The sequence below is a fragment of the Penicillium cosmopolitanum genome, assembly GCF_028827165.1.
Source record: "Penicillium cosmopolitanum strain IBT 29677 chromosome Unknown utg000006l:49.0-5199605.0:1.0-5204138.0, whole genome shotgun sequence".
NCBI classification, from domain to species: Eukaryota; Fungi; Ascomycota; class Eurotiomycetes; order Eurotiales; family Aspergillaceae; genus Penicillium; species Penicillium cosmopolitanum.
Window position 1 is genome coordinate 3,388,389 of NW_026622676.1, and position 26,284 is coordinate 3,414,672.

At 47.3% G+C, this 26,284-nt stretch overlaps 10 protein-coding genes across 10 annotated transcripts; 6 read left to right on the forward strand and 4 right to left on the reverse strand.

Moving 5' to 3' along the window:
• Nucleotides 1-1,671: 1,671 nt before the first annotated feature.
• N7509_005782 (putative NUDIX family hydrolase) lies at nucleotides 1,672-2,743 on the forward strand (the record flags this gene model as incomplete). The annotated part of the gene is made up of 3 exons (XM_056630419.1): nucleotides 1,672-2,127; nucleotides 2,235-2,525; nucleotides 2,558-2,743. The coding sequence occupies 3 exons, from the start codon at nucleotides 1,672-1,674 to the stop codon at nucleotides 2,741-2,743; spliced, it is 933 nt and encodes a 310-aa protein (XP_056489721.1).
• A 172-nt stretch (nucleotides 2,744-2,915) lies between these two features.
• Nucleotides 2,916-4,299, reverse strand: N7509_005783 (MutT/nudix family protein; the record flags this gene model as incomplete). The annotated part of the gene is made up of 4 exons (XM_056630420.1): nucleotides 2,916-3,154; nucleotides 3,247-3,487; nucleotides 3,974-4,066; nucleotides 4,249-4,299. The coding sequence occupies 4 exons, from the start codon at nucleotides 4,297-4,299 to the stop codon at nucleotides 2,916-2,918; spliced, it is 624 nt and encodes a 207-aa protein (XP_056489722.1).
• Nucleotides 4,300-5,392: 1,093 nt separating this feature from the next.
• N7509_005784 (HAD family hydrolase) lies at nucleotides 5,393-6,216 on the reverse strand (the record flags this gene model as incomplete). Its single annotated transcript, XM_056630421.1, has 2 exons — nucleotides 5,393-6,145; nucleotides 6,208-6,216. 2 exons carry the CDS (start codon nucleotides 6,214-6,216, stop codon nucleotides 5,393-5,395), a joined length of 762 nt encoding a protein of 253 aa, XP_056489723.1.
• A 2,122-nt stretch (nucleotides 6,217-8,338) lies between these two features.
• On the forward strand, nucleotides 8,339-10,344 carry N7509_005785 (initiator tRNA phosphoribosyl transferase family protein; the record flags this gene model as incomplete). The annotated part of the gene is made up of 5 exons (XM_056630422.1): nucleotides 8,339-8,739; nucleotides 8,877-8,911; nucleotides 9,029-9,201; nucleotides 9,370-10,057; nucleotides 10,202-10,344. Coding segments are annotated over 5 exons (1,440 nt in total), but the record flags the coding sequence as incomplete, so codon positions are not given.
• A 109-nt stretch (nucleotides 10,345-10,453) lies between these two features.
• Nucleotides 10,454-11,388, reverse strand: N7509_005786 (aldo/keto reductase family protein; the record flags this gene model as incomplete). Its single annotated transcript, XM_056630423.1, has 2 exons — nucleotides 10,454-10,789; nucleotides 10,879-11,388. 2 exons carry the CDS (start codon nucleotides 11,386-11,388, stop codon nucleotides 10,454-10,456), a joined length of 846 nt encoding a protein of 281 aa, XP_056489725.1.
• Nucleotides 11,389-12,146: 758 nt separating this feature from the next.
• On the forward strand, nucleotides 12,147-14,370 carry N7509_005787 (alpha-actinin, sarcomeric (f-actin cross linking protein); the record flags this gene model as incomplete). The annotated part of the gene is made up of 4 exons (XM_056630424.1): nucleotides 12,147-12,202; nucleotides 12,338-12,404; nucleotides 12,506-14,113; nucleotides 14,185-14,370. The coding sequence occupies 4 exons, from the start codon at nucleotides 12,147-12,149 to the stop codon at nucleotides 14,368-14,370; spliced, it is 1,917 nt and encodes a 638-aa protein (XP_056489726.1).
• A 575-nt stretch (nucleotides 14,371-14,945) lies between these two features.
• Nucleotides 14,946-16,506, forward strand: N7509_005788 (putative RNA binding protein; the record flags this gene model as incomplete). Its single annotated transcript, XM_056630425.1, has 8 exons — nucleotides 14,946-14,984; nucleotides 15,053-15,186; nucleotides 15,236-15,356; nucleotides 15,415-15,446; nucleotides 15,507-15,547; nucleotides 15,600-15,639; nucleotides 15,703-15,772; nucleotides 15,832-16,506. 8 exons carry the CDS (start codon nucleotides 14,946-14,948, stop codon nucleotides 16,504-16,506), a joined length of 1,152 nt encoding a protein of 383 aa, XP_056489727.1.
• A 561-nt stretch (nucleotides 16,507-17,067) lies between these two features.
• N7509_005789 (non-canonical purine NTP pyrophosphatase) lies at nucleotides 17,068-17,985 on the forward strand (the record flags this gene model as incomplete). Its single annotated transcript, XM_056630426.1, has 5 exons — nucleotides 17,068-17,238; nucleotides 17,308-17,381; nucleotides 17,449-17,684; nucleotides 17,755-17,819; nucleotides 17,899-17,985. 5 exons carry the CDS (start codon nucleotides 17,068-17,070, stop codon nucleotides 17,983-17,985), a joined length of 633 nt encoding a protein of 210 aa, XP_056489728.1.
• Nucleotides 17,986-20,056: 2,071 nt separating this feature from the next.
• N7509_005790 (alginate lyase family protein) lies at nucleotides 20,057-21,307 on the reverse strand (the record flags this gene model as incomplete). The annotated part of the gene is made up of 1 exon (XM_056630427.1): nucleotides 20,057-21,307. One exon carries the CDS (start codon nucleotides 21,305-21,307, stop codon nucleotides 20,057-20,059), a length of 1,251 nt encoding a protein of 416 aa, XP_056489729.1.
• A 1,886-nt stretch (nucleotides 21,308-23,193) lies between these two features.
• N7509_005791 (polysaccharide lyase family 7 protein) lies at nucleotides 23,194-23,937 on the forward strand (the record flags this gene model as incomplete). Its single annotated transcript, XM_056630428.1, has 1 exon — nucleotides 23,194-23,937. One exon carries the CDS (start codon nucleotides 23,194-23,196, stop codon nucleotides 23,935-23,937), a length of 744 nt encoding a protein of 247 aa, XP_056489730.1.
• Nucleotides 23,938-26,284: the final 2,347 nt, after the last annotated feature.

Sequence of the window (26,284 nt, forward strand, 5' to 3'; positions counted from 1 at the left end):
CATGACACCCTACAACCTGAGAGAGTTTTCGGGCAACGTCCAAGCAGAATTCTTATGTGGAAACTAAAAATTTTTATGAAAACGAATGAGAAGATGATCGGAAAATAATATCCAATACAAAACATCAATATATCTGTACGCTAGCCATATTTGAGCTGTCGTTTTCATCATCATCCCACGATTCTACATACAAATCTAAATTCGCCCTGTGGTTCGCAAAAGGCAACCAACCGGTTGATAACCCCTTCCCCCAGGGTTGTAACTCGCCGAGGCCTAGATACCCCTGCGTTGGATCATTTTCTCGGCTATGACAAGTAAGGAAGACAGGGATGAAGGAAAGAAAATGATGTGGTGGTACCGTGTTTTTTTTTTTGTTTTTGTTTGTTCTCGCCCGGGTGAAGACCAAGCCAAATATGTGACAGGCAGTATCTCCTGGCCCTCAAACTAAAGAAAATTAGCCGTGATTCGCCGACTGGTGCTTTTCCTAAGATGATCACCGTGATAATCTCATAAGCCATGGCAAGCAAAATAAAAAAGTACGGAGGAGTTGGGGGCGAAATCCTGTTCTGTGCGGAGAAAGGGGGCCAAAGGATCGAGCTTATTCCTCGTGGTTCACCCGGGTTAATGTGGGACTTGTCACTAGCGCGGATTCTAGATGACAACGAGAATAATCCGTACAGCTGTGCTCATGCATATGCAGACTAGTAGCTGCCCGCTAGCTTCAGAAGATCCTCATTGGCTATCCTTGAAACTGCTCTATTCCAACGGATCCCGTTTCTAGGGTACAGCGGCAGAGACAGGCACTTGATAGCTCCTTTTGATCACAGATGAGGGGAATGGGTTTCATTTAGAGGGCTAGGAGTATCGCGGCCGAGCCACGCGCATGATCACGGAACGATAGGGCCATTAGAAACGGTCAGATGAGGAGCCCCGAGGCTGGGAGCGGGGCTGTATGCCTCTAGCCATCGTAGCCTTGTGCCTACGATATCGTGAAATTTGTCCAAGTTGCATCCGTGTGGATTCGACTAAGCTGACCGGAATGGCCACTGGGAATTCGTTTGCCTCCCTTGATTAGGAATGAAAGAAAATTCCAAGCCTTGGAGCCGAATGTGATTCAAAGGAAGCCCCGAGCCTTCAAATCCATGGCAAGATGATAGCCTAAGTATACTAGCCCCTTTTGTTAATATGTATACAGTCGTAAGCCGTGGATTATGTAGTAAAATGTAAAACTTCTAGGGTGAATTTGTACCTTAGGCATACCAACCTTTTGAAAAGTTCTTTTTTCAAAAATGGCAAAATAGTAGAATAGTAAAGAATTGTATTTATCGAACAATTATTCATGTCATTAATAATTCAAGAAAGAAAATATCGACAGCTGGTGAGGCATGCTTCATCCAATCGTGGCCGCAAAAACCACCACGTCATAACGGGGGGCCGAGCAAGCAAGCACCGCCAACTGCCAAACCAACCACCTCTCATCAACCTCAGATCACACATCCACATCCACACCCGCTCCACCCGACCACCTCAAAATAAAATTCCCGATTCAAAGGTCCTGGCTCGCAAGATCGCCATATCCGCTCAAAAAACAAATACAGAAATCAAAAGAAAGGAAAGTCACCACAACTCACCGCCTGAGATCAACCATTCCATTCCAAACTCAACAGATCCATGCCCGGATACTGGAGACTGCAAGCTACCGCCAAACACACGAACCTCCACCGGCCAGTGCTAGCAAGACTACTACTACTGGCCCCGACGAAATCGGGACAAACATCATCTCGATTCAGCACACCAATCCGAACCATGTCTTCATTCACCCTACCCGGGTCGTCCCACAGTACGCGCGTGAATTCCACGTCTGACCTCTCCCAGGATGACCTGCTGTCATTTCCTGCATTCAATACGTGGATATCGACGCTGCAGGCCTCTTTGGCGCAACAAAAGAATCCGGGACACGAATTTCATCATGATCCGTATATCCTGCGTCAGATTGATATTCAGTCTGTTGACCGATTTGGCGGGAGTCGGTTGGGGTTCGTCAAGTTGAAGGCTGATGTATCGAATGGTGCTGGTGAGCATTTACCCGGTAGTGTATTCTTACGTGGTGGCAGTGTCGGGATGCTTGTAAGTTATCACTCTTCGCCTACTGTATTTTTCTTTTCTTTTTATAGCTACTACGTGGCTTAGGCTTCTGCTGGACTCTCACCTGACCACTTATCATTCTTTTCTAGCTCATCCTTCAGCCTGATGATATTCCTGCTTCACAAGAGCAAGGGAAACAAGCAATACTCACTATCCAGCCTCGAATCCCAGCTGGATCCTTAGCTTTTGCCGAGATTCCCGCGGGAATGCTCGATGATAGCGGGACATTTGCTGGGGGTGCGGCGAAAGAGATTCAAGAAGAGACTGGTTTATCTGTTCAACAGGATGAGTTGATTGATTTGACCTCGCTGGCTCTAGACTCTACCCAGGAAGCCTCAGGCGAGACTCTGCAGAAAGCGGTGTATCCGTCCGCTGGGGAAGTGATGAGTTTATTCCCCTTTTCTTATGCCAGAAGCGTATGCCTCGCAGGGAGATTGAGGAGTTACAAGGAAAGTTGACCGGTCTACGGGACCATGGAGAGAAGATTACGCTGAAGGTGGTACCCCTTGAGAGTCTGTGGAAGGAGGGACTAAGAGATGGCAAGACTCTGGCCGCCTGGGCTCTCTATAAAGGGTTAAAGGAGGATGGGAAAATTTGAGCCAAGGGGCCGTAGAGAAAAGTAGTATAGACGAATCTGAAAACAAGGACCGTTTAAGTTCTCATTTGAACTTATCTCGCTAATTTGTATCCAGCAGCGACGGAATTTGTTTTGCAGTGTATATTCTTCGTAAGAAACTGTTCATGTATTCCCTTAGTGAAATATAGCAAGGTTACAGCTTCAGCTTCTTCGCCAACTCGATACCCTCAGCAAGTGTACCAACCCGAGCATCAATAGCATAGCCCTCCTGCTCAAGCCTTTGCGTCTCTGCAAAAAGGGAAGCCATAGGAACAGAAAAGCATTCAATGAATTCATTGTCCTCGAGCTCCGGCTTCGGATTTTGGTTCTCAGGCAGCGTCATATCAACGCGCACGTGGACCATATTGAGATTAGTATTACAAAATCCAGGATCTGGAAAGAAATAAAAAAAATGAGCTATTTAGCCCTAGCTTCGTTGCCTTGAGATACTCCATCAAAAGTCTATACATGGGGGATTGACATACCATTGTACATGATCGGGCTAGTCTGCTCAGCCACACCGACGTAGCCGGTCTCCTCTTTGAGTTCACGGACGGCGCATTGCTCGGGAGTCTCGCCAGCGTCAATAAGGCCAGCGGGTATCTCAATGACGACCTTGTCGATAGGGGGCCTGTATTGCTTTTGGAGGAGCAGCTCAGGCCCCGTGGATTTGGTGAGGATGGTAACGATGCCAACACCATCGATTTCGCAATTGGCCGGGCGGGTCTAGTAAATGTCCAGTTAAAAGAAATGTTCAAAGAAGGCAAAGGTGACGTCGACGACTATTGCCCTGATCCAGAATATGGATATCAAATGAGACAAGGGAGATTAGGGATCATGAAACGGTCTCATGTCAGATTTGAGGCCACCAATAATGACAGTGGAGAACAATCGGACACCCCCACTGATACGACAACATCCAAGATCAGTTCCACTTGTAAGATTATATGCTCAAGGGGAACCAGTCCATTGATCATGGAAACACCTGTCACAAGGCACGTCTCACGATGCGGCTGAACTCATGTGGACATAAAGTGAGGGGGCGCCTGCTCGGGACCTCAGAAACAAGAGAAGATATTCAAAGACAAAAGAAAAGAATTATCAATCATCTTCTCTTGGGGCAGTGCAGCGAGGCATTCGGCCCAGGGCAGCAATCACGACGCAGAATGCAGAATGCACAGAACGAAAAATCAACAGATGGCAAGATCTTACCTGTCGCTCACCCGATTCCCATGTTCTCTCAACTCCGAGCGGATCAGTGTATGTAGTCTTGACCAATCTTGTCCATCGTGCTTCCGCCGGGTCCTATCAATCGTACATACTTCGTCAGATAAAATGAATAAATGCATGGACCGGGCGGGGAGAGCGGGAGTCCCCCGGGATGGGCATCTTTGCCTGCTTCACCCGCTGTGATTGCACTACTGCACTGCCCTCCCCAGGGTGAAGTTTCCAGGAGATCAGAACCAAACGGATCAAAGAAAACATACCAGTGGACCCCGTGAAATAATGGTGGATTTGGCTTGCGTGGGCACTGACATGGTGTTGTCAAATTGTGAATGAGTGTGTGTATGCAGCTGGACGGATAGGAGGTACGTTTGCTCTTTATCGAAGGTTCTAGACTCGAGGTCGAGTACGCCTAGAAGAATGCCTTGGGCCGCAAAGGTAAGTTCAAGCTAGGTACTCCCAAATGTTGCAGAAGTGGAGGAGAGGGGCACGAAGCCCGGGTTCGCGGGGCTACTGCTGGTGGGGTTTACCCTAAAGACCTTATCTAATCATTTACCACGGTGGAAGGTTACCCTACCCTAGAGTAAGGTTGATAACCTGGTTTCTTTGAGAATATCGTCTCACATTAATCCAATGTTTGTTATGAATACGAAGCACGGACTACAGGGGAGGTGAATGTCGGGATTTGATATTGGTGTTTGGCGCGGGATGAGAATGTGACGAGGCAATATCCTGGGATCTAAACATCCCATGGGAACAAGTACCAATCCATACAACATTCAATTCGGTGAGCTTGAAACAAAACAATGTTTTCTTCATGTGGGTACGGGACTTTTTGGATTATAGGCCCTTTCGAATGGCAGTAATCTTCCGATAAATTCCGAATCACTACAATGCACTGAGCTTCAAGCTATCCTCTATCGCTCTACTCAGTCTCAGTGCTGGGAAACATTAGAATTGGAGTTTCTGAGTCACTTCAAGTGTGCTCGGTATACTTATTTAGTGAGCTTATTGCTTCCCCAATCGTTTCCAATGGGAATTTTATACTGGAGCTAGAGAGCGTGTTTGTTCAACAGTTTGTTGTCCATGAAACTTCAAGTTGTTTATGTGAAGATTCACGATACTACCTAGCAATACAAAGAGCAAAGAGTCGGCAACAGCTAGGCCAGGCAGGCCGGGTGATGTTCCCAGAGTCTCAGGTGCCACCCTCTTTCTAGCGTTGTAATGAGCAATGAAAGCTTATCATTGCGATGGCAGAATAATTAAATGCAGGACAGACGGCGCCATCTAGGTCCATGCAGAATACAGGTAAACCCAACAAAAGAAAAGAAAAGAAAAGAAAAGCTCCAAAACGACCATTCGCTTGCTTTCATGATTCATGCGCGTGAGAAAATTGGCTAGGGTCGATCACAGGCTGGACTGAGGAACCTCGGCGGGGGAGTTCTCTATGAATTCGAGACATTTGTCGAACTCGGCCCAGTCGTACATGACGACCTTTGCTCCGAGATCAGTCAGGACTTTGGCCATTTCGTCTTGTGTCTCCTTGCCATTGTAGCTTCCGACATAGGCAATGGTATGGATACCGGCACGGATTGCAGAGAGTGCACCAGACTTGCTATCCTCGACCGTGACCGTCTCCGCGGCTGTCTTGCCGACTTGCTGGAGGGCGTAGAGATAGATAGCCGGGTCGGGTTTTGAGGTAGGCTTTGGAAGAGAGGTAGCCGCGCTGTATACCTTATCCGCGTCAAAGTACTTGTCCTGGTCAACCTTCTTGATGGAGGCCACAACGCGACGGAGGGCCGACGAGGAGACGACGGCGAAACCGTACTTCTTGGCAGCATAGAGTCGCTCTAGGACCTCGCTGGCGCCGACACATGGCTTTGCCTTGGCCTCGAGCTTCGCAATGACCTTGTCCTCTTCCTTCTTGACGTAAGCCTCCAACTCATCCTTTTCCAGCTCGAAATTGAACTTGGATTGCAAGGAGACCATCATGCCGCGGAAGTTCTGGCCGACAAAGTCCTTGATGAGCTGATCGCCGGTATAGCGGACATCGATGTTGCGTGATTCGAGGATTTCATTGGCCAGGTCGGCGCAGGCCTCGAAGGCCAACTCTTCCGAGAGGACAAGAGTATTGTCACAATCGAAGAAGATCTCGGTGATCTGCAGGTCATATCGGTTAGCGTCGGTGTGTCAGCGGGCGAGGGGTAATGGGATCACCGGACTTTAGGCATGGCGGGGAAGCAGGAGAAAGTGTCCGAGAAGGGGTTCCAAAGTTGGGGTAGGAATTGAGGGAGAGAGTAATGCGGTAGTGGGGTTGGAAGTTGGTAAGAAGAGAGTTGGGGAAAGGTTGAGAAGAAAGAAGAGAGAGTGAAGAGGGTGAAGAATAAAAGGTAGACCTCGGGAGCGGGGTACAGAGTGAGTACGGAGTACAGCAACAACAAATACAAAGCAGGAGAGGAAGGAAGCAAGGAAGGAAGTGCCCGGATGCTTTTAAACAGCAGCCACGACCCTCTCGTACCACCAACGGTGACGCCCGTTGAGGAAGGAACCGGGTGAGGTCATGCTGGAGGTACCTATACTTCTGTTTGTATGGTACTTTGAATACACTTCTATGTACCAAGTACTTCATCTTTCCCCACCAACTGACTTCCCACCAATCAAACCGCCCACCTTGAGTCTATTCACGGCTTAGCGCTCGCCCTGGCACTCATGGAAAGTCGCAGAAGGTCACTGGTTTCACAACACCGGCCATCAAGACAAGGGAAGTTATTTTAAATATTTCCTAAAGGGCTTACCTACTTGCATACCCTGTCGTTTCTTTTACTCAAGCTACTTTCGCGTGGTTGAGATTCCATGCCCGTGTTCTATACGGGATAGGGTGACTAGGTGACAAGGTGACAACTCTGCAGTCGAGGAACGTGCATTCATTCACTTTCTTACTGGCTCTTCTATTTCTAAGTCCCAAGGCCCGTTCTCACCCCGTTCGGACATTCGTCTTGGCTCTGATCTCTGGCCCGCTGGGTTTCGATATCACCCGGTCTGCGCTACAAGGCACTTACCGGTACTATAGAAGGAATACAGGGACGGGAACTGTTGACTACTACCCTAGGCATTGGCTCTTCCAATCTTGTAAGAAATGGCCATTCTATTGTAATCTAAATATTTGGTAGCCTTCAAGTTCTGAGGTTGTGTTGAAAACCGATAACTCCTCTTGATCGAATATATTGAATTGCTGGCCAATATGTACATTCCGCTTCAGACCAAATTCGTCGGGTATTGGAATTGCCCATGAGAAAATGCAATGTGAAATGTGAAATGATATCCATGATTAATCCTGTTTGCCATCTGTCGGAATGCTGCAGTCCTTTGACTACACCTTCTATGCCTAGGTATAATACCTTGTCTTGCCAGGTAAGTATCCTTCGTTCATATCCAACCATCCATTCCAAGTCATCTTCATCTCCGCCCGCCTCAATCTTGGAGTACGTAGCATCTCTATATATATAGATCTCCAAGGCTATTGTTGAAGCCCATGATACTTTGGTTATAAGTCTACAAATCTTGCAGGGAATCACTATCGGTTCTCAGATTATTCTTTCTCGCGGAAGAAAGAGAATTGAAAGGGCTTCCCACATTTATACAACGATATTAAAGACGCCAGCCCGGTCATGGATTCATAGCAGCGGACTATACCTGTATCTGAATAATAGTACAATCATCATCTACCTACTAGTAGTCCTAGTAAGCCTCAAAAGATTATCTAGTAGTATTTCATTTAAGCTAAATTAATAGTACGCTACTATATAACCGATATATTGATGAAGGGATTTTAAAAATCTTGCTGGCTATTCCGAACAACCCGGGTAGACAAGCTGATGTATATCACCGATAAAGAGCCGAAAAAAACCCATCAAATCAATACACGTTTGAATCGTTCATTAATATTCATATCTTTCCAGCGGCCGACAATAACCCGGTGAAGTGATCATGGAAGGTGCGCCCCCACAGCACCCGAAACCCCACCGCCCGATTGGCGGGACATCATCACCAACGCATCCAATCTGCATTTCGCAATTGACAGATTTTCCTCAGCGGCTATACTATTCGCAACACCCCTGCATGAGACGGTATAATCTACAGCTATATACCGATCCGCCCAATACCACCCAAATCACAACACAGCCAAAAATATCACTGTCTATCAACATTAACGCGGGGCCAATTCCGGGCACGGTCTCAACTCCCATCTGCCACAGCAGCGTGACGCGGGCCCGTTTCAAGTTCACCCTATATACTACCAAGTCCAATCTAAGTATATCATAAATCCTGGACTGTATAATGACCAGTCAAGAATCAGCAGAGACGCCAGGCGCACTTCCGACACTGGACTCTCTTCTTTTCCCGTCCGCACAAACCTCCATTTCACAGACTCTCGCTTCCTTGCGCAGGTCTGCACTATCTGTTTCCAATCGGCTGCAGTCTATTGAAACAGATGCGGCATTTGTGCGTGAGGTCGCAGAACATTATGGACTGCCGCTTGTTGCGAATGAACGCTGTGGAAGCTGGTATATTGACCCCGAGACCAAGGGTGGTAGTGCTTATTTTAAGAGCACGGATGGTCACAGTGGACAGTGGGATTTTAGCTTTCGTAGGCTGAATTTGCAGCTTCTTCCTCTGGCTAGAGAGAATGGGGGGGTTAGTTTCGTTCTTCTTTTCAAGGGGGTGATTGTTGTTGTTCTTGTGGTTACTTTGACGTATGGTCATGCCTTGGTTCTATGGTTGGCTTTCGTCCATAGTCATTCTCACGACCATACTTTGTGCCATATTGAAAACGCCATGCCTTGTCTATGTATGGAATCGCCCAAGCTAACATCTATACTTCTAATGACAGATGTGTTATCGTTGACTCGACCCGCCGAGGAAAATGTACGTGAGAGTTGAGCATCCTGACCCAAGCCACCAACCATTCAGTCACAAATCATGACTTTCTTAGTCCGGAGTTCCAGAAAAGGGCATACCGCTAACTAATATCCATATCCAAAGTGATGCCAGACGCATTATCCAAAACAATCCCCATCTGGACCGCCGTCTTAAACCGCACACTCTTCCCCACCGAAACAGCATATCACCCCGTCCATCTCCCACCAAATTACCTCGGCGCATCAGAAGAAGCCCAGATCAAATCCCGCATCGATAGTTTCGTCGCCTCACTCAAGGTAAACATCCCATCCAATAGTTAGTCGGCAACCCAAAAAAGCAGTGTCAGCACCCTACTCCAGCCCCTCCTTCACCCGGGTGAAAGCAACGTCGGGCACCAGACCACACACACACACACACACACACACACACAGAGAACAACAAAATGAAAGCTAACCCAAAACCAGAATCTAAAGCTCGACCTCAACCATCTACGCGAACAACTAGGCAAACCAATCCGCATAGCATGGGCCAATCGGAGCTACTTCCACCCAACCGATCTGCACAAGGGCGACGGGTATAATCTGCTCGTGCTATGCTCCGCGTCGCGGCGCGTGCAGGGCGCCGAAATGTCTGAGGGTGGATATATCCAGGGTGCGGGTGATGATGCTGAGGGCTGGGCTCATGGGCTGACGCCGCCGGTCTTTTGGGAGCATCGTGCGCGACTGAAGGGGACGTCTGAGGAGGATTTGCCTGCGCTTATTGGGGAGTTGATTGTTTCTTCTGGATCGGGTGGAAAGGGCCAGGGTGCTGCGGCGCGTATCGCGCCGACGAAGAATTTGTTTATTGGTGTGATGGGTGAGGCGGGTTCGTATGATCTTGTCATTGATTGTAATGATAATGGTACGGGCGAAGGTGAGGGCGAGGGCGGGGAAGGGTGTTCCAAGTCCACCTGCAAGAAATTGAATCTGGGCTGTGCGTCAGGGAAGCTGGGAAGTCGAGATCTACGAAAGTCGTTGGATCGAGTGCGAGAGTTCGTTGCGAGGGAGTTTGCGGAGGACTCTTCGCGGTCTTTGTTGGTGACTTGTGAGAATGGGAAGGATCTTTCGGCAGGGACTTTGCTTGCGATTATTTGCCTCTTTTACAATGATCAAGGTATGTATTTGCATTGCATGCGGTCAAGAATCCAGGGTGATGGATTGCTGGATGGATTTCAATCGCTAGATGGGAACTTGAACGGGAAAAGGGAATCAAAAGACAGAAACAGAAACCAAAGAGAGACTAACTAGTGTGTTCTAGGGGAATTTGACATCTCACAGGGCGAGCGCAGTGTCGGCAAACAATACATCCGACAGCGTCTTGCCTGGATTGTGTCATCGAAGCACGACGTGAACCCGTCCCGCTCGACGCTTCAATCGGTCAACGCGTTTCTCATGTCATGATACGATGCGGATGTGGATGCGGATTCCAGAAATGGAAGAGACCGCATCTTCATGGTGGGGGTCTGGGTCTGGCAGAGTGGCCGGTATTTCTACTTGCACGCCCAAGCGCTCACTCGTTTTCAACAGCCTCGACGATAGCTCCTGCGCTCCCTTGATCAAGCGAGTCTAGCAGATCCAGATCATCGGCACTGAGAACAAAGTCGAAAACGTCGGCGTTGGCGGCGATCCGTTCGGGGCTGTCTGTCTTGGGCAATGGCACCCAATCCTTCTGCAGTGCATATCGGATCAGAACCTGTTGTGTGGACTTGTTGTATCTCTGAGCCACTTCGACGAGTGTGGGGTCGTTGGCCTTGTAGTTGCGCACGATGGGGGAGTAGGCCTCGACGATGATGCCGTTCTGCTTGCAGTATGCCTCGATCGTCCGCTGCTGACACCAAGGGTGGAGCTGAGAGCATGTTAGTATTCAAGTTCTAGTGTATAAAAGTGCCATTCCTTGCGAAAGGCGAAAGGCACATAAAAGGAATGTAAATTTACCTCAATCTGATTCACATGTGGCGGCCACACCTTGGCGAAGGAGCGCAGTTCCTCGATATGCTTGACGCCAAAGTTACTCACACCGATGCTCTTCGCATGGCCCTCTTGGTGCAAGCGCTCTAGTGCTTGCCAGAGCTGCTTGCGCCCCGAAGGACCAGAGCTGGAGCTGTGAATGAGGAATAGATCCACGTATCCGTCAGGGCCGCCGATCTTCTCCACGCTGTCCAGCAGCTTCTTGTAGGTTGCGTCGGTCGAACCGGCGGGGCTGAGGATCTTGGTGGTGACGAAGACCTGATCGCGGGGTAGACCGGAGGAACGCAGAGCTTCACCGACTTCAGCTTCGTTGGCGTAGAATTGTGCGGTGTCTATGTGACGATATCCCACGTCCAATGCCTTGAGGCAAGACTGAACGCATTGGTCTTGCGGGGAGCGATAGACGCCGAAGCCGAGGCGCGGGACGCGCTGGGAGTTGGGGAGGGAGAGGGTATCGGTGATGCTATTGATCGGCATGATGTATATTATCTCCTATACGAGGAACTGGGGAAGGGAGTCGAGAAGGTGGTGAGGTGGTGGGAGAGGAGAGGAGCTTGAAGAAGAGAGAAATTGAAGAGAAGTTGAAGAGGCAGCTCGATGAATCCCCTCGCGCCCCGCTTCTTGCCGGCCCACGCCATTGGAGAGGGATGATATCATTCGATTACTCACTTTTTTTTCTGCTTCTTTTTCTTCTTCTTTCTTCTTTTACTATACTAGTTGGAATTTGTCAGTTTCTTGCCCTAACAAAGGGATTGCGAATAAGCTAATTTGGGATTAGGCGATCACATCATCTTGGTGTGGATCTAGTAGTAATAAGAATAGCATTGTGAGGGTGTGAGTACAGTATGTGTCATGGCTGGCTGGTAGAGGCTAACTGAACTAGCCAGACCAGACCAGCCATTCAGCTATCCTCAGCTATACCCAGCTACAATATCTAGGTACCACTATACTCAGCTGTGCTCTGTGTCCAGCTGTGTAGTGGTTGCTGGGGTGATCGGCGGGAAAGACCATCCCCCCCGCTTCCCCCTTGATTTACTCGATTCGACTGGACTCGATCGACCGGGATTTTATTGCCAAACGCACCTCCTTTGTCCCTTTGACTTAGTCTCTCTCTCCTCTGGAAATTAGTCGCTGATCCTTCATTGTTCCTCCCCCGCTCAAATTGCAATCTTCTGCCGCCCTTCCCCTCCCCCCACCGCTATCTTTCGTCCCAATCAGCCCTGAATGTCGTCAACATGTTGACCGTCGAAAAGCAATGGATTAACGTGCAACAAAAGACCTTTACAAAATGGTATTCCTATCTTGCTCCCTCCCCTCCCCTGCATGTCGCGAGGGAACTGTCGAAAGACAGCCTCGACCTTGAACTTGAACTTGAACTTGGACTCGGACTTGGACTTGGACCTGAACTGACCGCGTGATGCTCTAGGCTAAATGACAAGCTCAAGGCCCGGGCCTTGGCCATCGAGGACCTGGTCACCGATCTCTCTGATGGAGTGAGTTACCATCTGAATACCTCTCCCTTACATTGCCCCTCATGGCAAAGCCAGCCAGCCACTCTTGCGATGCGACGCATACTAATCCATGATGCCTATAGGTTGTGCTCATTCACCTCCTCGAGATCCTGGGCAACGAGTCGCTCGGTCGATACGCCTCGAAGCCCAAGCTGCGGGTCCAACGATTCGAAAATGTGAACAAGAGTCTCGATTTCATCAAGGGGAGGAAGATTCAGATGACCAATATCGGAGCAGAGGATATCGTCGATGGCAACCGGAAGATCATCTTGGGTCTCATCTGGACCCTGATTCTGCGATTCACCATTAGCGACATCAACGAGGCGGGTATGTCGGCCAAGGAGGGATTGCTGTTATGGTGTCAACGCAAGACGGCCTGCTATGAGGATGTAGAAGTCCGCGACTTCTCATCAAGCTGGAACAACGGACTCGCCTTTTGCGCTTTACTCGATATCCACCGCCCGGATCTGATCGACTACGACTCCTTGGATAAGAGCGACCATCGGGGGAACATGAAGCTAGCATTTGATATTGCTTCGAATGAGATTGGAATCCCCGACTTGTTGGATGTGGACGACGTCTGCGATGTGCCTCGACCCGATGAGCGCTCCCTGATGACTTATATCGCGTACTGGTTCCACGCCTTCTCGCAATTGGAAAGGGTTGAGAATGCCGGTCGACGTGTCGAGAAGTTTGTTAATAATATGCATGGGGCGTGGGATATGCAATCGGGTTACGAGCGCCGCATGAGAGCACTCCTTGCGACGATCCGCTCCCAGCGCGATTCATGGCAGAACTCTTCTTTTGAAGGGACGTACAAGGATGTCAAGGAGCAGGCGCACCAATTCTCTTTGTATAAACGGAATCAAAAGCGTGAATGGGTTGCCGAGAAGTCAGACCTGGCTGCCCTACTTGGAAACATTAAAACAAAGCTTGGCACATATCGACTACGTTCCTACGATCCACCAAAGGAACTCAGCCTGGAGACTTGTGACTTGGAGTGGGAGTTGCTGACGCGAGATGAGCACCAGCGTAGTCAACTGATTAACGAGACGATTCGTGACATCAAGAACTCACTGCGTCGATCATTCGCTGATAAAGCTAACGACTTTGCTTTAACGCTCAAGACCTTGTCACTAGCCATCTCCGGCCTGGATGGCGATGTTGAAGATCAATTGGACCACGTTAAAAAACTCAACGACAACCTACCTCCTCTTGACGCTTTCCTAGATACCATTGCCGAACTTGACGAGCAATGTGCCGAAGCCAATATTGAAGAAAACGACTTTACAACCTACACCCTTGACGAGCTCTCTTATGAGCTGAGCCTGGTCAAATCCAGCATCTCCAAGAAGCTGGCCTTCTTGGAGAACCAGATGGTGGCTCGCAATATGACCAACTTGACCCCTATCCAACTGGAAGAATTCGAATCCGTCTTCCGCCACTTCGACCGCGATGCCTCAAATACCCTGCACGAATTAGAGTTTTCAGCGGCGTTGGCTAGTTTGGGACTGGTGTATGATGAAGACGAAATGCACCAGGTCTACGTGGAAGTCTGTGGACCCAACCGACTGGCCCAAAATGCGGGTGTTAGCTTTGAGCAGTTCATTCGCTTTATGGTCAGTGTGACAGAGGATCAGAACACTGCCGAACAAGTCTTCCAAAGTTTCAAGGAAGTTGCTGATGGCAAGGTATGTCTCTTTCTTTCTTTCTTTCCGTGCTTAAATTACCGGCCGTGTTCCCATACTGATGATCAATATAGCCTTATGTCACCGAGCTTGACCTCCGACACTCGCTCATCCCAGATGAAGTTATCGAGCACCTTGTCAAGACCATGCCCCAGCATGAAGGTCCCGACATGCTCGAAGACCGGGATCTCGCCAAGTTCGACTATATCAGCTTCATGGAGAAGATGATAGAGGAGAACAAAAGGAACGGAAAAGAGTGAAGAGTGAAGAGTGAAACAGTATGATTTTAGTGGTCTCTTGCACAGCGTCGCCGGTCATGGTCATACTGGGAGGTCTTGCTTTGATTAGGTGTTGTGATTTCTGGTGTTCCTTGTAGCCTTTGGCTTCTGTCTTTTTTCTCACTTTTTTTTTGCCTTTTCATATTCATCCTGCATCGCTGGGGTTAGGTGGTATTTCCTCTTACATCGTATTTGTTGTGTTCTGTTTGTAACAATTCAGATACCATTGAATGACATCAAAAATATTTAAAGCAAACAACTTCCTCTTACTAATTAGTATTCTATATATACACAACGTTAAATCAATTGCTTTTTTGAATCTGCGAATTTGCACAGGGCTGTGTCTGCATGTTGTCCCGTTGATGTACTCACGTGATTGGGCCCCATCTTGGTCGCGCGTTCCTCGGAGGTGGCGATCATCCCGACCTCGTCCCTTCTCCAAGTGCCCGCAGACCATTAATCGACTGGTCCCTGCCGCAAATTCACGTTTCATCCTATTTCATTCTCTCTCCGACTACCTCTCAACTACCCGTCCTCCCTACCCTCACACATACACGATGGATCGAAGCCTAGACGAAATCATCGCCGAAGACACCGTAAGCTTCCAGCTGAACTCGACACCCCAATGGTGATATCCAACAATTGACACGCTTTCTTTACTCAGCGCAAGCCGACCCGTCCCTCGGGTGGCCGGCGCAGCCAAGGCCAAAGCCAAGGCCGCCGTCGCGGCGAACGCGATGGCGTCAGAAAGGTATCTATCAACCAGCTCGGTTCCCATGGAATTGAACAACAATTGCTGTCGCTCAGCTACAGAACTTCATTGGCTAACCCAAAGCTCTCTATCTAGGTCCGCCCTCCTATTCCTCAATCGAATTATGTTGCGCCGTGACACAATCGTTGCCAGTCCTCTGGAAGTTCGGAGACTCGCCAACGAGGAGGCCGCGGCGAAGACTCAGAAAAAGCACCGTGTGCACACTTCTTCACCTTACTTGGAGCTAACTCTCTCTCTTATTACAATTGCAACAGCCATACCAGCAAGATCGCGTCGACCTAAACCTGTGAGTTGAGACCTCAGACATCAGATTGTTTGGACTGAACGTGACGTTAACAAAACTCAGCGACTGGGTACACGACAAGTTCAATGACAACGACAGAGACTGTATGTTAGTCTTAATCAAGCGTGACAGATCCTTCTCCTGACAATTTACCAGCACGCCCCCGCGGACCCCGCCGTCGCCATTCCCCCGACCGGTATGTGATATGTTTTGTGCTAGATGAAGTGAAGCTTCAATAATATATACTAACTGGCCTTAGTAGCGGCTCCGCCCTCACAAAGGTTCGCGTTGAAAACCTCCACTACGACATTACTGAGAGTGATCTTGAAGTACGAACTCCTTGTCCCAACATAATTGACTTGGTTCTCTCCTAACAAACCGTAATCAGGACCTCTTCGGCCAAATCGGCCCCGTCTCTACCCTAACCCTCGCATACGACCGCGCTGGACGCTCCGAGGGAGTTGCCTACGTCACATACACCCATCTCAAGGACGCACACACCTCGATCCAAGAGTTCGACGGCGCCAATGCCAAGGGCCAACCCATTCGTCTGTCTCTCATCCCCGGCCGCCGCGGTGATCGCGGAGGCGATCGTTCTGGTGGCAGTTCTCTTTTCGACCGCGTGGAGCGCCCAGCACGCAATGCCCGCAGCTTGAGTCCTTCCAGTGACAACGAGGGAGACAGATCACGCCGCCGTCGCGGTGGACCTCGTGCTCGCCGCAGCGACGTCACCGGGCCCACTCCCGATGGCATTGACCGATACGTCCCCGGACAACGCTCTTCCAACCAACGCGGCGAAGGACGACGCGGAGGCCGCGACAACAAGCCCCGAAATGCCGAGAATGGCGGTCGTCGTTCCAATGCCCGTCCCCGCAAGACACAGGAGGAACTGGATCAAGAGATGGAGGACTATTGGGGCGGTAACGGTAACGATGCCTCTGCCGAGACTGCCGCAGCACAGCCTGAACAAGCGGTGGCTCAGTCAGCTCCTGCTGAGACTGCACCTGCGCCTGCTGCTGCTGCGCCGGCCCATGCGGATGACGATATCGACATGATCGAATAAATGAAGTTGCTTGTTGAAGGGAAAGTACAGGGTTTTAGGGGGTTTCTAGTTGCTCGTGCCGCATGACCGTGTCTGTTTCAAGCTCGTGAAAGGAATGGCTAGACATGCCTCCTAGTAGAGAGCATAGTGGATGCGCAATGTACCAATATCATGAAATTGCCATTCGGTTGGTTTCAAGGGGCTTTCTTATCTGTCATTTAACCCAAATATCAATGGAATGGGCGAATCAATTTACACATGCTTTAGTGTGCGATGCGAGAGCGGTGAGAATCTGATTATTGGGTGTATTCGTATTCGAAAACAACAAAGTTCCCCAATAGTTACTTGCACGCTTTGTTTCTTGGCCAGTATTCGAGACTTCCCTCTGTAGTTCGGCAAGTCGTAAACCATTCTTTTGCATTTCAATCTCCGGGTCTAAGGATCAACACTAGATCCACCATCGACAAGAACTCTCGAAAATTGCCAACGGGGAGCCAGAAGGTTTCCGCCCAGCTTCGACACCAAGATCATTACATTGAATGCCATACTCCATTTGTGATATAGTCTGACGCTAGAGATGCAATGGCCTTGACAATACTCGACTTCATTACTGGAAACAAAAATAAGCTCGCCGAAGTCCGGTCAATCCTTGGTGACGTTATTGAGGTGGACAGCCAGACAGCCGATATTCCTGAGATCCAGGGAACAATCGAAGAGGTCGCTGAAGAAAAAGCCAGGTGGGCAGCTGAAGTGGTAAACTCTCCCTAAATTGCCCCTGTTTGAGTGTTGAATGTAGTCATGAGTTAGCTCACGACGGAATAGATAAATGGACCTGTCCTAGTGGAAGACAGTGCGCTCGAATTCAGTGCGCTTAATGGTCTCCCTGGACCCTATATGTATGTCTCCCACTAGATATACTTCTCCCCTCTGATCCAAACGACCTCGGTCCTAACAAATGACAAGAAAATATTTCCTCAATGCTTTAGGTCTCGAGGGCTTAAATAAAATGCTCGATGGATTTGAGGATAGGACAGCCGAGGCTGTATGTACGTTTGCGTTCTGCCAGGGACCCGGGGCTAAGCCTATCCTATTCCAAGGAAGAACGAAGGCGAGAATCATACGGCAGTGTATCCTTAACTCAAATCTGACTGTCTTTATCCAGGGTACCATTGTGCGGCCACGAGGTCCAGTCAACTTTGGTACGTTGATCTCTAACTTTTGCTTACCGAGTCGGGTCGTGATTTACGACGTATAATTCTCCTTTTCCAGGCTGGGACCCTATCTTTGAGTATGATGGAAAAGTCACATTTGCTGAGATGACACAAGAGGAGAAGGTAAGATGTTGTACCCTAGCTAGTTCATGTTTTTACGGGTAACATCGCGGACAGTCGTATACTGATATATTTCAATCAGAACTTGGTCTCCCATGGGCACAAGGCGCTAGTAAAGCTGCAGAAGTGGCTGTCCCACGGCCAGGAACAACTGGTCAAAGACGTATAAGGGGTATGGAGGTGGTGTCGGATAGAATAGGTTTCCAAGCGAATACATGCTGTCATGCTGGAGGTCCTTCACCAGAAACCCTTATTTGATTCTTTGTCTTTTATTCAACTATTATGATCTATTGTTGGCCCTAGGAAACAATTCGTAATTTGTGTCGTAATATATAGACAAAGGTGAATTTTCGCAGGTCCTCGACTCCTTGGATTCTGGACCTATCGTTAGCTAGCAGGAATCCAGAATCCGAGTCGATGAGTAAAGACCTGGATTTTCCTGTGTTTAATTTGTTCAATCGAATAAAACCAAAAAAATACAAAAAACATACAGCAGATATTGTATGTCGGTGGTCACCTAGCGCCCGCAAGTTCGTCCTAGGCGGTTCGCCGCTCTAGCAAGGCGCCCCTTTGGCTCTTCACCTAAAGGACCGGAAATGATATGCAAAAGTCGCCTTTGTAAATTCCAACAGGGAAAGATTTGATGAGATCCTAGAATGAAGGTGAGGAAATAAAACGAATTTTTTGCTCTTATTTACTGGGTCATCTTTATTATTGATTTTTTACTTAGTTACCTCTTTATTAATCTCTATTATAAAGAACAAAAAGTAATTATCTGTTGATCAATCTTGACAATATTAATAGTAAGGTAAAAGTAGACATAGTATTACTACCTAGGTATAATTAGAAATGGTCTATAAAAAGGCTTTGAATCTATTTAGTATATAAGATATACATTTCTCATTAATTCTATTTCTGGCGAACAACCTAGTTTTATTGAATTATACCCTATGTCTCAAAATCTTTTAAACCTTCAAATAAATAAAGGATTCCTGCTCTAGATAGCCCTAAATAAATATAGTTAGATTAGAAAGACGCCTGCTTTAGAAATGCTATAAAGGTTCTATCAAGACTTCTAGGCAAGAATGAGGAAATTAAAAGATTTTATCTTCAATATAAAGTATACTACTATATTTTAAGAAGCCTAAATCATTTGGAATTAGAATGTAGATTTTGACTAGGTAATTCTATAACTGTGTGTTAATAGAAATCTAAATTCTTACCCATTTATTATTAAGACAAATAAGAATATATTTATAAAAAAGGCCCTAGAGGCCAGAACTGTATGGATGACCGAATTTTCCAAGCAGAAATTCATTGTTTACAATTGGCCCTCAAAATCAGAACTTCCGTGTTATAAGCAGGTATCGACATGATCCGTTCCTCGGACACTATTAATTGTTTTGAAAGAACTAAGCCCCTTCCCTTCCGTGCGCCAGGTGCCAAAATAAATTTGGCAATAAAACTCGCTAGGCGCATTTTACGTTCATCACATCCTGGAGTGACCGTTTTGGAGTTTTGCTGGTCATGAACTCGAAAACCCGCAGTTTCTAAAGTGCGGTTTCCTCGATCACCTTTGGCCGTGGCTTTCAACGCAAAAATCGTTGCCTGCTGTGATTTCATCACTTGCTAGGGGACCGTTTCAGGTATTCGTTGACCATGAACTCTAAAGGCCACGGCTTCTGGAGTGCAGCACCCTTTTTTTCAACGCGAAAACCCATGAACATGAACACAGCCGTTATTCCTGTTCCTATTCGTAGCCATAAGAATCCCTTTGAACCGCTTTATCTATATCCACTACTATTATTGTCAGGTAGATCGAAGCGTATCAGACCTCCTTCATGGAGAGTCAGATAGAACATGTAAAATGGATAGGTCAATAGACAGGTGCAATGCTGACCACATAGTGTCGGCAATATCTTACGAATACTTCTTGAGACCGGATCTATAGGTGATCCGACTGCATAGCTTATAAAACTATAATGGGCCCATAAATAGCGAGAAATAGGAGCAATACAATACTGAGTCATTGACATCTCCAATTTGTTGGATACAATGTGAGAATTGCTAACTAACAATCTAGAGATTGACACATGGTTGATGCTTGAAAGATCAGGTGGCATGCGCAATGCTCCATCAACCTCAACATTCTTTCTGGCAGCCTGGTTAAGAGATCATGCAACAAAATTAAAGTGGCCATCAAGTCCAACCAGAAACTTGCTTCAATCTCCATGGGCGATCTACCCGGCAATATTATCCAACTGTTCGGCAGCCGGTCTAAGCATATAAATATTCCCACCCGGGGGCGGGGGAAGCCGATACACAACAGCCTGCGCTCTGCGGTTTCCTGCATCAGCTGCTGCCTGTACATTATCCGTCGCCGCATACGGCTGAAAATCCAGTTCCTGGAAGTTCCACGCGCTTTGCCCTTCTCCCGCAGCTGCCAACAAGAATTCTGTTGCTCTAAACAGACTCTGTCCGACAGGCCCCTCATAACTGAACAGATCTAGGCCAACCTTCTTGGCCACAAGTGCGAAGCGCAGATGTGCGCCAAGATTGAAATTGGAGTAGTGCCAGCTGCGTGTCCTCGCCAGTTCCATTGGCTGGGAGCCATTAGGCCTAATCTGGCTATTAATTAGAGATTTAGCTACTTGGCATGTCTCTTGTGAAAGAGCCGTATCGCCTGTGAAGAGAGCGAGGGATGCAATCTGCATGTTGGCGAAGGTCCCGTGGTTATTCTCTTGGCCAGCCTCTTCCTTGCCAAATGCCGAGTTGACTAGCCAGTCTAGAAACTTCTTGTTCCAGTCCATGAATGCTCGCTGGCTTGCTTTCGTCCAGCCTGGAGCATTAGTTGAGGCAAGTATGGCGGCTGCATCCAGAACGTTGGTATACTCCATGCTGAAGTCGATGATACCGATTGCGCGGCCGTCATTGCGGCAAGGGATGATCTGCGCGTGACTTAGATGAGGCGTCATAGCCGTGGCGGGGTCGATGAACCAGGTCTGCAGAATAAGTGAGGCATGTTTGGCGTATCTGGCTTCGCCTGTATAGTACCATGCGAGTGACAGTATATAGCTTGAATTAAACATCTGCGCACGCGCGTTGTGATCGGGGTATTTATCGACTTCAGGGTTGCGTTCGCCATCTCTTTGTACGTAGGGACAGCCGTTAGTAGTATTGCTAGGAAACCAGTATGGCGCTTGGGATGCGTAATCGTGCATCGTGCCGTTGGGTGGCGGCTGCGTCTTGTTGGTCACAGTCCACGGGCCCTTGCCTAGCCAGCTATCCGCTTGAGCGATGAGATGATTAAGAGCCGATATATATGATGTGTGACCAGCTCGGATGCGCTGTTTATTCTCAACCAGGCGGAACCCGTCTATTACAACAGTGTTTGGGATGACACCCACGCGAGTGTTGCCGCCATTGAGAAGGTCGAGGGAAGTAGATAGCGACACGAAGAGGCTGAGACAGGAGATTGAAAGGAGCTTCATCTTAAATGGATGGCAAGGAGTAGATAAGCCAACAAGTGAATCGGAAGAAACGATGAGTTACGTCTTAGTCTCTAGATTTTCCTGACATAAAGTTTCAGTAAATCTTGCTTCTGAAGCATCTTATAAACCTACATCATTCCCTCGCTCGTTCCGAACAGGCTTACTGGTGGTGGAAGAGAATGGAAATATATTTTCCACGACTTATATTACGGCAGAGCCCTAACTAGATATGGGCGTGAGAATCGCATATGTTAGGATGTTGCGCTATACTCAATAAAGCACGCTCTGGGCAGAAAACTAGGTACTAATTGAGCAAATCTGCGCTTTTTTGGATTATGTCTTAGAGGCTGAGCAGTACTAATTGGACCACCCTTTCTGATAATTTGAACATGGAAATTTCCAACCCTAGATTAGTATGTAATTGCCACACAAATATTGGTCACAATTCCCGCCGCATTGTATGTACCTCAGGCCTGCTAATATCTCGAGTCTGAAAGCTCCTTTTTATAACTATGAGAGCTCACTATTCTTTAGTCAATTAGCGATTAGTTTTAGGATCTTAATCTTTTATTTAACTAGGAGTTACTTAAAAAGAAATAAATAATGATTATTCTAAGGCTTTAATTAGACTATAGGACCTACTACTTAGCAGAGAGGCAAAGACCTACTAGTTTGTAGTAGTGGGATATAGGATCAAGACGACTGTGGCTGGGCATTAGGGGTACAAGGGATTTGGGGGAAGTATAACTAAAAGAATGTATGGTAATACATACTAATCCTAGATCAGAAATTGCCATGGTCTAATTATGAAAAATGTGACAGGGGGTGGTGGTTCAATTATCAAAAAGGGTGGTCTAATTAGTATCGCTCTAGAGGCTAGCTTCGGGTCCTACCTACCTCTTGTATAAAGAAGCTGGGTTTTGTGTGGGGCAGCGGGGCAGATGTAACCTTAGCTTCTTTTTCTGGATCCAACGATTAGTTCCCTGACACATACTTGGTAGGAAGGAAGCAACACTATCGCTTGACACAAGTAAACAGCAGCATCTATACAGTGATGCCATAGCCTTGTGGATATCTCACCATTAAAGGAGTCACGATGGACACTTCCTTACCAGGATGGTAGGGGTCTACTACGGACTGCGCATACTAGACCTTATGAAACAAGCTACTATTGAATAGAGTCGCCCGCCGAAACTGAGAACTACTCACTAGGTAAGATGCCGTACAGTGTAAAGAGATATAGAGTTGAACCACCAAGCGTTTTCCAAAATATGTAACGCCAAAATGAAACAGCTGTGGATGAGTGGTGCTGTTTCATGCTGGCATACACCTCGCACAACGAGCCCACCCCACCCTGTTGTAGAGATCGCCCATACCCCGCAAGCAAGTAGCTCATCCTAACGCAAAGCCTACAGGAGCCTAGTAGATTCAGCTTGGTGATATTGGAGGGAAACATATCATCCGGGTGAGAACTCAAATCTGATCGCAAATCGTTTATTTAGCTAACTGAAAGATGTCATTACGTAACTAACAGGACACCTGTGCTCTATTCATTGGAGTAAATAAGCTAACCCATCCAAAGTTATTGTTCCACCAGTGATATATCAATCTCCCGCTCTCTTCAGGTTCTATGGCTATGGAGTAACTCTGTGGACCCTGAAGGACCAACGATCATTCCCTTTTAGGATAATGCTGCCTCAGGATGGACTCCTTTAATCACAAATGATGGGCAAGGTTGTTTCTAATCAAAGCCTATATATAGCCTGACTCTTTGAAAGGGTATTTATTGAGCACTGCACCCATTGCTTGTCTTCTTGTACTAATCCTCTAAGACCCATACAAACTACTTATCTTTTTCTCTCTCAAAAATCCCTAAATCCGACACTATGACGATTAAGAGCCTTCTTCCTATCGCTTTTATGGCTCTTGTTAGCTACCTACCAACGACATTGTCGCAAGCCTCAGCTTGCGCTCCTGGTGGTACCTTTGATCTATCTAAGTGGGAACTGCAGCTTCCGACTGGCTCGGATGGATCACCGGACTCGGTCTCTGCTTCCAAGCTCCGGGGTTGCGATGGATATCAGTCTGAATACTTTTTTGCCAGCTCTGGCGATAGCTCCCTCGTTATGAAGGTACCAGGTGACTCCTCAACCTCTGGTTGTGTCACTACGCCCAACAGCAAACACTGCCGCACAGAGCTCCGTGAGGAAGACCCTTCTACGTGGAGCCCCTCTGATACTACCAACCGACTATTTGGCGACGTAATCGTGAAGCAAATCGAGAACGACCGAGTTGTGGTTGGTCAGATCCATATCGATGGCTCGATCTCCACGAAGCCCGTTTGCGAGCTTTACTATAGTACCACCGGTAATCTCACGATGGGCGTAAACCGGTGCCGCACTTGTGGCCAGGATACATTCAGTATCGACCAAATCCCTGTTGGGCAGAGATTCACCTACGAAATCCGATACGAGAGCGATGCTCTATCCGTTAGCATCAATGGCCAGGATTTCCAGAAGCTCAACACGTTTGATCTCAATAGCCCTGCTAGCTACTTCAAGGCCGGCAACTACAACCAGGGCAATGGTCCCACGGAAGTTCACTTCTTCAATATCACTATCTCTCACTAGAGCAGTGACATTGGATATATGATAGGATTTCTAACCTTGATAAGCCAAATTGCATGGGGGACTTATTATGTTTCAATACCCCAGCCCCCACTACTGCTAGGAAATAGTGTATCAGGGAAGCCAAGCCCCACCCCTCCTTGAGACTTGATCGGTACGTACACGAGCGTTTTTGCATGTCAGTAGTTTGGAGCAAAATTAAGGAAAGACGCACTCGGAGATGGCTTGTTGAGGGGAAGCCAGATACCCCCAAGAGCGGATCACAGCATGCGCTGCTGGATACTCGAGCTCTCATGCGGCCTATGTGACCTCAGAGGCCTAGCAATAAATCGGCGATTGGAAAGCCTGAGCTAGCGATGGTGGGTTAGGGAGAGAGTGACGGCCAATCATGAGCGCGCCATCTTCCTCCCAAAGGAACTGCCGTATTGCCTGGCGGCCCGTGCCTAGACGATGCACATATTGTGACTCTAGTCGAATCTCTGCAGCTATGCGATTTACAAAAGTCAAACCCCCAGTGCCATCAATCATGTAGGCTCACCACCTGCTAGGTTAGTTATAGTCCGTAAGGCAAGTCAATAGAGCAGGCTTACTTATAGCTCATCAATTAGAAAAGGAGAACCTATAGAGAGAAGGTATTGAAATATCTGGTTAATGCGTATATAGTATCCAAATATATATAGCGACTTCGTAGCGTAGTTTCTTATTAGTATTCCTAGGGAAAGTCTCTTCGCCAATTTTGGAAGGCAGCCGGACACAAAAAAGGACACGTTCCTCTGATTGTCTATCTATATAGACCGGAATACAAATTTCACGGGATTCCGAGTATACAACACCCCACGCACTCGACGCTGATGGGGAGCCGAATCCTCTTCGAGTCGCCTGCATATCGAGGCCCACCTGAACTATAGTGTATTTGAGATCCCATAAGTATTCAGAATTCTTGATCTCTTCAAGAATCAGTCTGTATATCAACTGTCTAATCTGATCTCTACTGTCTGATATTCTTGCCTAGTCACAGGTCTCTAGCCTGATAACTTAGTAACCATTACACGCTATATTTATTTACAATAATCTTCTAAGAAGTTAGACTAAATATATATACAGTATAAAGTAGTAAAGATACCTATACTATATATAGTATAACTGAATATACTAACTAGTGTATACCCAGTGTTTAATGTTAAATTAGTACAGCTAGCAGCCACTAATCTACTTCTCTTATAATTTATTAATAATATATAGCCTTCTATAGAAATCAACAATGAAATAGAGAATAAAGTTAAAGAAATATTACCTACTGAGAGAGATATATTAGCAGGAGTATATGAACTAAAGTCTTAGTAAATTGGACTGAGTATACAGAGATAATATAGGAACTAGTAGATAAGATAGAGGATTATACGGCTATAGACATATATGAGAGACGATTCGGCCAGATTATAAGGTCTTTTTGACTACGAACTGCTGCCGATAAGAGCGTAACAGTACCAATGCTTTGGCTTTCAGCCGAAAGATAAGGCGAGGAGGAGGGTACTGTAACGGGCCTAGGCCCGATGAGATATTACGTGATGGCACGTAACCTTTTTCCTGCAGAAAAACAAGGTGGAAGCCTATATAGATAACCCTTCTTCAAGATTATTGTAAACAGCATGCAGGCCTAACCCTAATTGAACAGTTGTCGCTACAGCCCTTCACAATACCTACGTCTTCTAGGTTTATACTAGCACTATAGTATACTGTAAGGAAGTCTCTATAACCTAGCCAACCATAATAAGATCCCTAAGTATAAGGACCGAAAACAGTCAAAATACCAAGTACAGTATAGAAAGGGATTCATAGCCATACCCTTTCTTTACAGGGTGGATCGAAATCAGATTCACCACCTACACACAGAGATTTTCTTCTTGAACCCTCTTTTGAACTGCGCTATACCTATTGTGGTTAATTTCCCACCGAACCCCTTCTTCGCAGTATTCCAGTGTGGTTGTAACTGACAGCGTAAAAATAGCATCCGTAATAAGCTTGTATGGTCTCGTCGAGCGTTGATCATGCAAACAAGGCAAACAGAAGGTGGATTCTTGTGCCTGATCACTCATGTGGAGAAAAGTGGGATTTGAGAGGGTCACAAAGATGTGAACCGTACGCGACGAACTTACACGTTTCAGGGTGAGTCCAACCGCCTCATTTCACCAAGTCATCAATACTATCAAAGAAGTCTTGAACTTCGTTTCGATGAAATTATAGATACCATAGAATATCTTATCGACCTCGGAGAAGTCCCGAGGCCATCGCCATTCTAGAAACTGGAGTTCTAGTTTGCCGTTCGCCCCGCTCGTATTCTCGTATTCCT